The sequence below is a fragment of the Carcharodon carcharias genome, chromosome 13 (assembly GCF_017639515.1).
Source record: "Carcharodon carcharias isolate sCarCar2 chromosome 13, sCarCar2.pri, whole genome shotgun sequence".
Lineage (NCBI taxonomy): Eukaryota > Metazoa > Chordata > Chondrichthyes > Lamniformes > Lamnidae > Carcharodon > Carcharodon carcharias.
Window position 1 is genome coordinate 105,360,085 of NC_054479.1, and position 14,500 is coordinate 105,374,584.

A 14,500-nucleotide genomic window follows, 5' to 3' on the forward strand; every position below is an offset into this window, starting at 1 on the left:
TTCAAATCATCACGACAGTTGGGGAAATAAAATTTTGTTAATTAAATTAATCTGAAATAAAAAACTAGAATCAGTAATGGCGACCATGAAACTACCAGATTGCTGTAAAATTAAAGGGGAGATGGTGGCATTGTGGTAATGTTGCTGGATTAGTAATCCAGAGACCCAGGCTAATGCTCTGGAGACATGGATTCAAATCCTGGCATTGCAGCTGGTGGAATTTGAATTCAGTTAACAAATCTGGAATATAAAGCTAGTCTCAGTAATTGTGGCCATGAAACTATAATTGATTGTCATAAAAAAAACCATCTGGTTCACTGATGTCCCTTTAAGGGAAGGAAATCTGCCATTCTTACCTGGTCTGGCCCACATGTGACTCCATAACCACAGCATTGTGATTGACTCTTAACTGCCTAGCAAGCCACTCAATTCAAGGGCAATTAGGGATGGGCAACAAATGCCGGTCTTGCCAGCGATGCCCATATCCCAAGAAAGAATAAAGAAAATAAAAGTCCCAACTGGCTCACTAATGTCCTTTTAGAGAAGGAAGCCAGTTTTTATACTGGATTTGGCTTAAACGTGACTATACTATGGATTTTGGAGATTTGAAAGTACTGGGAAACTCAGCAAGTCTGGCAGTATCAATGGAGAGAGAAACAGAGTTAACATTTTGAGTCCTATATGACTCATCTTTGGAACCCTCTCAGTCAGTCCGGTCAGTTCTGAAGAAGAGATGTTAATTCTGTTTCTCTCTCCACAGATGCCACCAGACCGACTGAGATTTTCCAGCACTTACTGTTTTTATTCCACTATAATGCAGTTGACTTTTCAACATCCCTCTGATGTAAGCCAAGACATTTTATCAAAACTGTTATTACAAAAGTATATAATCCACATGTCTGCAGCAGTTCATGAAAGCCGTTTATCACCACCTTCTCAAGGCAAATCATGGATGGGCAATAAACCTTATCAGTGATGCTCACATCGCATAAACAAATCAAAAAATTAATGCCATATTGACCCATGATCACCAGAATAGGCAAACAGGAAGGGATACCTAGCTTGGGGGATGTCAACCAATTAAAAAATGATCTAGAGACTCATCTACTTTATTCTATTAAAAAATGAAGAGCACTTTTGGAGAAAAAAATCATTCTAGATTTTCCTTCTCGATTAAGTATGTTCTAACTAAAAAATTAGCCTGCTTAAACCAGACATTAGAAACAGCCTTTGGGAACTTGTGAGCTTTGTCCCTAAGGAATAAGCAACACAGTCATTTCCTTGCTTAATTCTTACATCTGGTACTCATAAACTCATTCTTCTTATTCATCATCAGTAGCAAATGTAATCCATTGAATACATTTGTTAACTATGGTGTTACCCAAATCTGCTTTTTAATGAGCTGCTTTAATCCTTCCATACATTTAGGTGAAAGACAAAAGGAGGTTCTCATATTGATAGAAGAGTTAATGGCTCAAAGAGGATCAAGCCAAAGAATGTTGCTGAACCAGTTTAGAATATAGCAACTGCACTAGTGAAATTCCTAAAAAAATAGATCCACCCCTTCTTCAAAAAGTAAGATTCTGTTGTCTTCAACTTTGCAACGATATAGAGTTACAAGCTCCTTATTCTTCTGGCTTGACTTACTGAAGAAAGAGTTGGACTCAATGAGCAACCCTAGGCACCTAGGACCTAAATGTTAGATTGAGCCTAGAACAACTGAACTCAGCAGGCCTAACATCAGTTTCAGGTACGACACACTGTATTTTTATAACTCTGTTCCCTCCCCTCTACTTCCATGGTTGACTGAAGAGCATCATTAAGCATCAAAACTGAAACTTGAGGACACTGTGTATGTGTATGCATACATATATATATTTATTTAGAGATCACCCAACTATGTGATTTGCAGTGATGTAGGGTATGCAGAGAGGAAACGATCTGTATGCTGCAAATAAACTCTGTATTTGTTTCTGCCAAATCTTATTCCAGTCATCATTTAATTTCAGAGCAAATAAATACTTTGAAATTTATATGGACCAGACAGTTGCTGCAACACATTACGGTGACTCCACAGACAGTCAAGGTACAGTCATGTTATATGATTTGACAAAGGGGGTTGTGCTTTTATTGTTCTTTTATCTGCCATGTAAGCAACTAAAATAAAACTGACCACTGGTCTTGTAATATCTAAATATTGTGCTGAAAATTAATTTAATGCAAATAAGAAATTGATAGATAATTTTGAAACTATATTATTTATTGATGTCTTGTAAAAAAAAAAGAAGCACATTAGAGATACTGCACACATGCAGGCTTGTGCTCTTCAATTGTTTTGATACTTTACTTGCACAGATATATTTGATGCTATAAATTAAAAAATTACGAATATTTGATACACTAAACTAAAAAAGTGTTAATGTTTTGTGTTGGAAGCTAAATTGTTAAGACAACACAGCATGTGTCTCTATCTGTAAAACAAAAACATGATTTTTAAAAACTTTAGTTTTCCAAACTTCTTCTTTCTATTGGAGATGCTAATTCTAGGTTACAGTTGTAAAGGCATAAATAGCTCCCAATATGTCACCATAGCCATTTGAGTTTAGACAGTAAATTTGATAGACAAGTTGGGTGATCCTATTTTCGCCTGATAACTACACTTTTCAGACTGAATTGCAATCAGGATTGGGAAATTGCTAGCTAACTTTTTCTCTTCCCTGGTCTGTTGCTATTGCATGAGGCAAATTGTTTCACCTCAATTGCTGTCTCTGCTGCTAAAATCATTAAATGCAGCACAAGATAAGGATTTAAGCTTGGAGCTTCTCAATTAGCTACTGCTACATGTGGAAATGCTTAAGGGCAGTTTAAGGCACTGAACTAAGGGCCCTTGAACAGGGACTCCCTACCAAATATGCAATTATGTTTAATTTGATTTAAAAATTGTGATATACTTTGCTTTATTAATGCTGTGTATAATAATTCTAGTGGCCTACTCTTGCATTTTACTATATGTTTATGTTTCAATGGGTTAGGGGAGAGGGTTGTATGGGAGCATGTGGAAGGATCCCAAATGTTCTTGGTGCCCAGACCTCCAAGAATTCTTAATTGTGCTCTGAAAACACTCTTACCTACTAGCCAATAAGAGAGCTTGTTTTATTTTAACTTCTGTTTAATCATGATAATCATTATTGTACCCTACCTGGGTCAAAACAGCCACATCATATCTTTAAGCTGCAAACACACAAATTATTAGCATTGTAAGATCAATAGTATTGAATTTTTTTCAAAAAATCGTACAACAGTGTTCATTTATAGTGCACTTCACTTATACAGAAGTTGTCAGGGGGCTTTACAATAAGGCGAAATAGGAGCATGGAGAATAGGGGAGGAAAATGGAGAGACTAGGTATTAGCACAAAAAGTAGGTTGAGAAGCAAGTTTTGTGGGAGTTCTTGAAAGTAGTGTGAGAAGTGGACAGATGGAGCCGGGTAGAAAATCTCAGATGGCAACAGCCTAATAGCTGAACAAATTTCAGTCTCAGATCTCTACTCTGGTGTCTCACTTATAAAATATGATTTAATATGATGAATTATTAAATTATAAAGTTCAGCAGCACTCTAGATTTGCATTGAAATATTTCAATTGGCAGAGACATACATATTTAAAAAAGCAGTTTCCAAAGGTTGGACATAAATGGGATTGCTTCCATGCAGCTTCCTATAATTTCAGTTTGCTTTTTGTGTTTCTTTTCAAATCAACAGGCTTACCTATATGCTGTCTCGGTTGCTAGAGTTAGTGTTTAAATTTCTCCCTCTTTCTTTATCCAGCCAAAAAGCAAGGGAAACAATTAGGAGAAAGCAATGCCAGCCTTCATAACTGAGAGTGAAAGAGTTCTGCTAAAGCTATGCTTGATATCTTTGTACTTAATTAAATCTTTTCCAATAAAACCTTTTCCTCCTTCTGTGGAGACCCTACCTCTAAAGAACTTTCTCATGTTTTCTCTCTTTGTAGAATAAAAGGGAACAGTGTAGCTGTGTTGATTCTAGGTGACTGACAATGGCAACTTTAACCCGATCATTTATTTCAACTGCCCTAGTCAATTATGTTTTCCCATAAAAAGGGAAACAGTAAACATTGCACCAATCTACAAGAGGAAATGTCAAAGTCAAATTTTAATGTCAATAGACCAATCCAGGTACCAATATCTATAAAAATATGTATTTTCCAAGCCTGTTAAGATTGTTGCAACATCTCACTCATAACAGTTTGATATCTGATAGTCAATTTAGTTTCGAATTAAGTCACTTAATTTTTGTCACTTTCAATCTCAGATCCATTGCGCAGTAATCCTGTTAATGCCCAGCATGAACTAGATAAGAATAACTTGCATTTACATAGCACCTTTTAAGGTAGAAAATTGCCCCACACCAAGCCACTGACCACATGAATAATTTCATGTTCTTCTTAAAATAGTATCATGAGATATTTAATATCAAGCTAAGCAGGTTCACAGGGCCTCCATGTAACATCTCATTCAAAAGGTGGCACCTCAGTTTCCTTAGTACTGCAATTAATTTTTAACCAATTTATGTGCTCAAGTCCTTGCTAGGGATTGAGTTGGACATGGGAGTAAAAGTACTAGAAATGATAAGCAGGCAGTGGAAAGATTGACTGCAAATAATACCTTTCCTATTCCCTACAACCCGACAGTGTTGATATCAAAACATGTTGCACAGTGCTTCTTACTCTTCCCTTTATTTTTCTTAATGTTTCAAAACCTTTGTTTAGGTTTGCATTATTACAACTTTTTTTCTTTTTACTTTGTCTTCCCTCTTATTCTTTTCAACCACTTTGGGCCTTCATCTCTCAATAAAAAAAAACCAAACAGCAATAAAAATCCAAAAATTCTTTTAGCTATAACGAGTATGATAGACCAGGTAGATTTTTCAGGAAATGAGTTGGGAAGCAAGACAACCAAGGATCAAAATTCTGTCAGATATGTTAAATATATATTTACACATCAGCCTTCACAAATGACTACATTAAATTTCCAATTAGTCATATTGCCTCAGAAATCTCTTAACGAAAAGACACAAATAAAGTCTTTATGAAGAAATTTAGAAATAAAATATCTACAAGTCAAGAAAAGGTATACTTTAGAATTTAGAAGAAACTAGGGAGGAAATGCGGACCTCTGGAGCACTAAGAACACTCGAGCTATACCAGAGGACTTGAGGTTAGTGAATATTAACTTCATATTTAGGAAAAGGGGAGATATAAAATAGCTTGATATATATGGCATGACTATAAGGCCATAAGGAATAGTCTGCTTGGATTTAGAAGGATAGTTAATTCCTCACAAATCTATAAAGGTCCTGGCACAGACACAATGGTTGGCTGACCTCCTTCTGTGCTATAAATCATTCTATGTTTCTATGACAGCTATCTAGTAAGTGTAATTTAGCTGAGGTTTCAGAAAGCATGGATAACAATTCCATATTGTAAAGGTTATTGTTCCCAAATTAATTTCCAATTAGCTAGTTAAATTGGAAACTCTATCAGTAAAAGAAAATGGCTAAAGTTCTGTCTCACTGTGTGTAAACTTGCTCAGGAGTTTGGTCATGACAATTGTATCAGTGTTGAGGAGAGTACTTCTAATTGTATAACATTTGACAGTGTCACCCAGCTTTGTAACTAGGTGACAAATGTAAAGGGAATTCGCAGCAACAAAATGATCTTGTCCTTCAGAATTTGACAGAGTCCAGTCTTGATTTACTAGAGACTTGATATATTTGGGATTATTAACAATATTTGGGATTATTAATAATGACAGTGTTTATTATTGTGGAATTCTGCAGCTTACATTCCTAAAGTCTTCTCTCGCCACAGCCAGATTCACTTAGTCATTTTTACACAGTTTTGTATGGAACACTGGACACAATACGATGAGAGAAAACAAGATTATTCATGCAAAGGAACGGATTAAATTACACCCCACAGGATGCAATGGCAGGCAGAGCTTACTAAAATACATCAAATAAAGGCATTTTTACTGTAATTGTGAACTGCATGATTCTCCTACTATTGATGACACCTACAAATATAAAGCAAATAATCTCAGAATGTTCCAACAGTATGAAATGTATGTTTTTAGGAGTCTTATGATCTGGCTTTGGATTAAGACCCTCTGTTCTTCACATGAAATGCACAGGGTGTATTTTGGACATTTGTGAGCATGCATCATGGTGTCATGACACAAGCACACAGACAGACAAAACCAGTTTCACATCAATCCAAGAGCCACCTACATTATAAAATGCACAGAGCCTATTTTGAGCATGCATCATGGTGTCATGACACAAGCACACATACAGATAAAACCAGTTTCACATCAATTCAAGAGCCATCTACCTTACAATTATGATGACATGGTTCACAATTGCTTTGATGTGCCAAATTCCTATCCATAAATCATCTCCCTAAAGGGAGCAAGCTGCTGCATTAGAAGGAAGTATGGTCATAATCTAAATTGGTACGGCGAAACAAGGTGAATAATTTGATTGTTGCTCCTCACGGACCTAATCAACAAGGTAAAAAGATCCTAAAATATACATGTAATTGTTTGATCACTTCAAAAGCAAGTCCTATTATAAGGGAAGTAACAGAAATTTTCAAATCCCAGTGACAACTGAGAAGGCCCCTTGTGAACTTTGCCTACTGTATTTATATAATATGCTGCCACTGTTTGTAGATTAACTGTATTTTTCAAAATTATAGTCAAATTTCTTAATTCAAGAAACAAAAAGTGAGCGTTGGCAAATTGTTGACACAAACTGAACCTAAACAGATTACAAAGAATGCAAATGGAATATAAACTAATTTCACTATCGCTCAAAGAAAGAATTTCCTTCTTTGTCACCATATGAACTTTTATTTATGGAGGCTTCTCATCTTGATTCTAAAATGTGACCCGTAGTTTGTGGAGAGACATGTGACCCTGTGCGGGTTGGAATTCAGTGCAATCTCTTCAAGAATGCAAAATAATAACTTTGCCCTCTTCTTTTGAGCAAATTAAGGTGTTGAAAATTGCTTTTTGCATGGAATTTGTTTGGGGGTGTAGAACATGAGAGTAAAATATTAACAAGGGTTTGCTGTAGGAACAGCTGCCCTTGAACAGAAGAAAAAAAGTTCTTTAACCATTGTTGATTGGTAAGATGCTCTTGGAATTTTGGGCTGTGGGGTTCACAGGCCCCTAAATCTGCTGCTGCACATGAAGGTTATGCTCTGCATCCAAGGACAGTGAATCATTGTACAGCAAAGACCTGAAGATGCCAGCTGCACACCCAAGGCAGATTCAGTGAAGACACTTCCTCCAATATCTAAATCAAATTGGGCAAAGATATTTTCACGTCAACATATGCAGATTCTATCTGCAATACGATCAATGCTAAATCTGGAACGACAATGAACTCAAGATATTGTGAAACCACTTCAAGTGGAAATGATTTCAGTGTGAATGATTCTCTCAATACCCCTTACAGAGCTCTAGTAATTTACTATGCCCCCCTACAATGTTCCATTGCTACCTATTTATAAGGACTAGCAGTTTCATTTCAAGGCACACAACGTGATGTCCAGAAAATTCAGTTGCCCTTTTAACCATGTTATATCTTCATAAATTAAGAACTTTACGTGTACGTCCCCTTTTCACATTATGAGTTCCTATGTCCACATTTACCTGTGCAACCTTGTCAAACTGTAATTACTGGGTGCGTTGCCATTGAGGATTTTAAACCTTTCAAAAGGCGGGAAAACTGTAAATGCTGAAATAAACCGCAGATGTGTTAGTGTCTGCAAAGGTTAATGTTAACGTTTCTTTCTTCAGAACCGATGAAAGGTCATTGACCTGAAATGTTAACCATGTTTCTCTCACCACAGATGCTATATGACCTGCTGAGTATTTCTGGTGTTTTCTGCTTTTATTTCAGCTTTCCAGCATCCACGGCATTTTTAAAAAATTTGGTTAATCTTTTTCGGGTGGGCGCTCCAGATTTTTAGCAAACATATTTTCTCATTCTAAATGTTAATATATTTTACTTCAGTCAGCAGTTGGAGTAAATATCTGTTAATGCTGTGACCATCCTGCGTTTATTTGCGAGTAAGCAAGTCGTTTCAGACCCGAGACAATCTCTCCCGATCCGGAGCAGGCTGCTCTGTGTGTGCAATATAAATAAAATCCAGAATATATGAGTGTATATAAAGCAGCAGAAAATTCTACCCTCGCAATGAAAGCACGCAACATCCAGGAAGGCTCAAGATCGCATTGGTAAAGTTGTTAGTTTATGTATATATATAAAATAAATTTATGTGGATTTTGAACACAGACTGATAAACACGTTCGGATATTTGCTACAGACAACAAGTTTTAAAGTTTATTATGTCCAAAAAAGAACTATTTTATTTCATGTACTGTGTGTTTCTGAAACTGATTTACTTAACTGGCGTTTTCACATACATTTGTCTGTGTTATTTTAATCAGTAACTACCTTCTAATTGTACAGCTTCGGGTCGATAATTGGGTCGATAATCTTTGTCAAAAGTAGGCTTTAAAAAAAGCTTTCAAATGTAGAAAAAAAATCATCTATCCGTAAAAACAGTGCTCTGAACGGAAAACGAACTAATTTTTAAAGTGTTTCTCTTTCTCTATGAGGTGGTCGGGGGCGGAGGGGGGAGGGGGTGTCATCCACGTGTTCATTTTTTTTGAGAAGGTAGATTTTTTTTAAATCCTGGTCTGTTATGTTTGATTTTTATGGGTTGCACCAACAAGAACATGGGACAGGAGTTTCTATAAATTAACCTAGGTACGCAGTGTGGACATCTTGGGCAGTATCAGTCTATAGTGTGGACCAGTTGGTTCTCGGATTCACTGAGTATCTGTCTATTGATGTAAGCCGAGTTGTGGAAAGTCCTGGCAAACCTCCCACTGTTACGCGCTCTCTCGGGTTATTGCAGACTTTCAGATTTTTTTTTTTCTCTCGCTCTCTTTCGTGTGTGTTATTTGTACTGGGAACTTTTATCCGGAAGAGCCGCTTTTTGTAAACTGCTGGGTGGCCGTTCAAATAATCGGTGATTTTTTTGAGAATTTAAAATCGCCGCCCCTTCTCCCTCTCCAGTAAGCAGGCGGTACTTTTCTGAATGAAGTCCCGCTGTACATTATGGTTTACAAACGAGCAAGCCGAAGTAACTTTTACTGAAAGTTAAAAACTGAAAGAAGAATCCGAGTTGAAAATTCCTTGACACCCTTCGGTAGAGTGAGGTGTATTGAAGGGTACCTCGTTGGGATGCCCACGATCAAGGTTTGTAACCAGAGATCATTCTCTTTCAGTGTCCAGCCACCTGTTCGCTGAACAGGACAGTCTTGGAGTGTACGAAATGCCGATAGCAGAAAATGTCAACCACAACTACTTCGTGGCCCGTTCGGTTTACTCTGAAAATAGTTTCCTGGAGGAAAATGAGAAGAAGGAAAAGGTCCCGAAAACTATGCGTGACCGACTGGCCAAGAGGTGCAGGTTAGTGAAGGTTTTCCAGATTTCAAGACGAAGTGGTACCCCCCTCCCCCCTTGCAGATTTCTCAGCCTATCGCTACTGTAATGCATTTAAAGCATAGCGGGTTCCTGTTTCCTTTAAATTCAGTAGCAGCCCTGGTACGTCATCAATACTTGCCAACCATGAAACCATTAAGAAAACTATCACTGTCAATTGAAAAGAATATTCGAAGAAATAATTTCTTGGGGAGGGCAACTTTCAAACGGTCCAACATTGCAAAATAGTGATTGTAAAAACCCTTCAGGGAACAGATTTTGGTTAAGTTAAATAAGGCCTTTTGGTGTAACATTATAAACAAGAACTGATGATTGGGGTGAAAAGACAACTAACATTTCTGCTACTGCCAATCTCATTAAAATGTAAGGTAAGATTCAAAATGGACCACTCAGTTCATCTCCTCACCTGGTTTAGTTCTACCTAACGAGCCAGCATTGTCAAATGTGCAAATACCTATTTTGATTTGTTCAACAGCATACATTTATAGAGCATTGTTGATGTAGAAAAAACATCCCATGGCACTTCCATAGAGGGAGAGAGACATGGATGTCAAGCCAAAAGGAAGATTAGAAAGGTTGACTATAACCTTTGTGGGTGAGGTGGGTTTTTGAGGAGGAGATGAAGGTAGAGAGGTCTCGGGAGGGAATTCTACAGCACAAGTCTTGGGCAGCTGAAGGCACAGGCGAGGAGTGAGGTAATACAAAAGGCCACTTAGAGGAATTAGATAATAAATAGAGCATGGGAATGACTATTACAGGTGTAGAGTGTTCAGGATACAGAGAAGATGGAAAATGTCATGGGTGGACATACAGGTCTTGCTTCCATTCCATGTAAATCATTTACTGTGAGATTAGCAGTGTTCTCCTCTTTAGTGAATACAGATACAAAGCACTAACTTTGTAGCTCAGCCATGCCCCCCCACAAGGTCTCTATTTGGTCCTTAATTGATCGCACCTGTTCATTGACCACTCTTTTGTTATTTATGTTTATAAAATTATTTTGTTACTTATCTATTTTCTCTTTGGCCCTTTTGTTTCCTTTCTCAGTTCTCCTCTACTTACAGTTGAGAAGCAAGCTGAATACAGAATTATGAGCCTGACCTTTATTATAAGCCTCTTTTATTTTCTATTTCATTTTTAATCTACATTTTTAGTCATCCAGAGAACTCCTAGCTTTGGTTTCCCTTCTTTCCCCCTCTTGGAAATGTCGAGTTGGTATCCCAACTAATTCCTTTTTGCCTCTCATTGCTCACTTACTGTTTTACATGGCTCTACCTGGGGCAAATCCTCTTTCTACTGACTGAAATTAGTCCTCCTCTGGCTGAGTGTTTTTACATTTGAATGCATCTTGCCCTCTTCCATAACTACATCAAAAATGTGATCAGTTTCCCGAACACTTTCCCTTGGAACATATCCACTTGCCCCAGTTCATTACCCAGAACTATATTCTGCACTGCTTCCTTCCTCCATTGGGCTAAAACATACTGATCAAGGAAGTTCTCTTGTACACATTTCAGGAATTCCTCCCCCTCTTGGTTTGCTAACAGATTCACTCAAGAATGTAACATGCTCTTCTCCATCTTGAATGTTGGTTAACTGATAATAATTAGACGGTAGTGAGTGCCCTCCATTGCAGTGTAATGGTGTTGCACACAGCTCAAGAGAAAATATGAGGCATCTGTCCCAACTGTTGATTCATATTTAGTACTGGCGGATCCTGAGGGATGGCAACTTCCATCTGGATATAGTTGTCTGGGACTATGCTGAGAAGAGTCAACAATAACTTTGGTCTCCCTTGTCTTGTTTCAATGACAACAAAATCCCAATGTAGCCTAACCTTGTGACAAATTATACACTTATCTAAACTGGTTTCCTTTATGGTTAGAACTCTTAGACTTGTAACTATGGGCTTACTCTGGTCCATGTACAAAACCACTACCAGACTGAGGTAGATCTGTGGTGAGAAGGAGAAGCAGTTTGTAGAGCTCCGGCTTGCACTGATTTGTCACTGAACCCCTCACACGAGGATCTGGATTAATGAGTTGATGTGAAAGCCTGGTACATAACATTGGGCTTAACCACATGGGCAATTAGGGTGGCTGGCAAATGGAGGTTCTTCCACCGTACTGAAAACAGAAGCCTATTGAGATAACTCTAAGGGTATATGCCTGATGATGGTAGTTTATAAGCAAATGCATCCTCTGTAGAAGACTCAGTAACTCGATACCTGAACCAGGCAGCTCTGCAGTGCTCCAGGCTTTGTATGACTGATTAAGTAGTCATAGAGAGTTATACAGCACAGACAGGCCCTTCGGCCCATCATGTCCTTGCCGGCCATCAAACACTTATCCTAATCCCATTTTCCAGCACTTGGCCTGTAGCCTTGTATGCTATGGCATTTCAAATGCTCATCTAAATACTTCTTAAATGAGCTCCTGTCTCTACCACCCCCTCAGGCAATGTGTTCCAGCTTCCAACCGCCGTCTGGGTGAAATAACTTTTCCTCCAGTCCCCTCTAAACCTTCTGCCCCTTACCTTAAATTGATGCCTCCTGGTTATTGACACCTTTGTTAAGGGGAAAAGTTTCTTTCTATCTATGCCTCTCATAATTTTGTATACCTCTATCAGGTACACCCTCAGCTTTCTCTGCTCTAAGGAAAACGACCCCAGCCTATCCAGTCTCTCTTCATAGCTGAAATGCTCCAGCGCAGGCAACATCCTGGTGAATCTCCTCTGCACCGTCTCCAGTGTAATCACATCCTTTAGTGTGGTGACCAGAGCTGCACACAGTACTCCAGCTGTGGCCTAACTAGCGTTTTATACAGCTCCAATATAACCTCCCTGCTCTTATATTCTATGCCTCGGCTAATAAAGGCAAGTATCCCATATGCCTTCTTAACCACCTTATCTACCTGAGCTGCTGCCTTCAGGGATCTATGGACATGTACACCAAGGTCTCTCTGATCCTCTGTACTTCCTAGAGTCCTACCATTCATTGTGTATTTCCTTGCTGTGTTAATCCCCCCAAAATGCATTATCTCACACTTCTCAGGATTAAATTCCATTTGCCCCTGCTCTGCCCATCTTACCAGCCCACCTATATCATCCTGTAATCTAAGGCTTTCCTTCTCACTATTTATGACACCACCAATTTTCGTGTCATCTGTGAGCTTGCTGATCATTCCTCCTATATTCATATCTAAATCATTAATGTACACTACAAACAGCAAGGGGCCCCAGCACTGAACCCTGCGGTACTCCACTGTCATAGGTTTCCAAACGCAAAAACAATCTTCAACCATCATCCTCTGCCTCCTGCCACTAAGCCAATTTTAGGATCCAATTTGCCAAATTGCCCTGGATCCCCTGGGCTCATACCTTCTTGACCATTCTCCTATGTGGGACCTTGTCAAAAGCCTTACTGAAGTCCATGTAGACAACATCAACTGCACTACCCTCATCTACACAACTAGTCACCTCCTCGAAAAATTCAGTCAAATTTGTTAGACAAACTAGTGTGGCCCACCAATGGAATCTGGAGGGGTAGAGCTGTCCCTTCAGACAAGAATTCTGCTGACTTGGCTCCGGATGATCCTGCAAACCAATACCCTAACAGGTCGGTGGTCCTAGCTGGACAAGTAACAGAAAGTGACTCTGGTAAGTTGTGCAGCTGTAACTGGTAAATCCCAGGTGCAGTGGCTGGGATGGGGGTGGGAGGTATTGTTCAAGACTTTCTCTTCCAAACTGTGTCTGAGCTCTCTACTCTTGAGTAAGCGGATTATGTCCCTATGGGAGAGTCTGAGTGACTCATGTGGGATGCTGAATTTCTCAATAGGTTCAAATGGACACTCTTAAATGTGTGGCTGGCCTGTAAACAGTCTATTTTAAATATTTATTATGAAGAAAAAAAGTTTTCAAGGAAATTTGACTAAAAGGAACATTTTTGATATTTATTAAATTTAGTGATAGAAACATTGGAAAATAGCTAAACATTTATGCTCTACTTGCATTACGAAAAGAAAGAGTTTTCAGATAAGGGCATAAGAAATAGGAACAAGAGTAGGCCATTCAGCCCACTGAGCATGCTCCACCATTCAGTAAGATCATGGCTGATCTTCTACCTCAACTCCACTTTCCTGCCCAATTTCCATATCCCCTGATTTGCTCAGTAGCCAAAAATCTTTCGAACTCTGTTTTAAGTTTACCCAATAATTGAGCATCCTCCATCCTCTAGGGTAGAGAATTTCAAGATTCACAGCCCTGTGAGTGAAGAAATTTCTCTTAATCTCTGAGCTAAATGCCTGACCCCCTTATCCTGTGGGCCCCTTGTTCTATACACTCTTGCTAGGGGAAACATGTTTCCAGCATCTATCCTGTTAAGCCCCTTCAGAATGTTACATGTTTCAATTAGATCTCCCACTCAATCTCCTCATATGTAAATTCCGTCCATGCAGGAATCAGTCCTGTGAACTTTCACGGTACTCCAGATGTGGTCTCAACAAGACCTTATGTAATTGTAGTAAGAGTTCTTTATTCTTGTATTCCAATCTCTTTGTAATAACGAACAACATATCTCCTGCTATCCTAATTGTTTCCTGTACCTGTGTTTTGCATAAAAAGACACCCAGATTGCTCTGAATATCAACATTTCCAGCGACATCTTTTTTAAAACCATACTGCTTTTATATTTTTTTCTGCCAAAGTGGATAACTCCATATTTGGCACATTCTTGTCCACTGACTTAGTCTGTCCATATCCCTTTTCAGCCTCTATGCATTCTCTCTCAGGTTATTTTTCCACTTAATTGTGCATCATGAGCAAGCTTAGATACAGTACACTGGATCGCTTCATATAAGTCATTGATATAGATTCTAAATAGCCCAGGTCCAAGTGTTGATT

At 38.6% G+C, this 14,500-nt stretch overlaps 1 protein-coding gene across 5 annotated transcripts in view; it reads left to right on the forward strand.

Moving 5' to 3' along the window:
- The first annotated feature begins 1,610 nt into the window (after positions 1-1,610).
- The window catches only part of LOC121286230 (pendrin-like), a 66,050-nt gene continuing 53,160 nt past the window's right edge, over positions 1,611-14,500 (forward strand). The window contains exons 1-3 of one of the 5 annotated variants that reach the window (XM_041203253.1): positions 1,611-1,750; positions 2,010-2,086; positions 9,385-9,568. In XM_041203253.1, the coding sequence (XP_041059187.1) occupies positions 2,035-2,086; positions 9,385-9,568 (236 nt within the window). In that variant the 5' untranslated portion in view covers positions 1,611-1,750; positions 2,010-2,034. Of the gene's footprint in view, positions 1,751-1,996; positions 2,087-6,490; positions 6,590-8,122; positions 8,326-8,927; positions 8,946-9,384; positions 9,569-14,500 lie in introns of those variants that run through there. The other 4 variants (XM_041203254.1, XM_041203255.1, XM_041203256.1 and 1 more) reach the window with 4 other exon arrangements.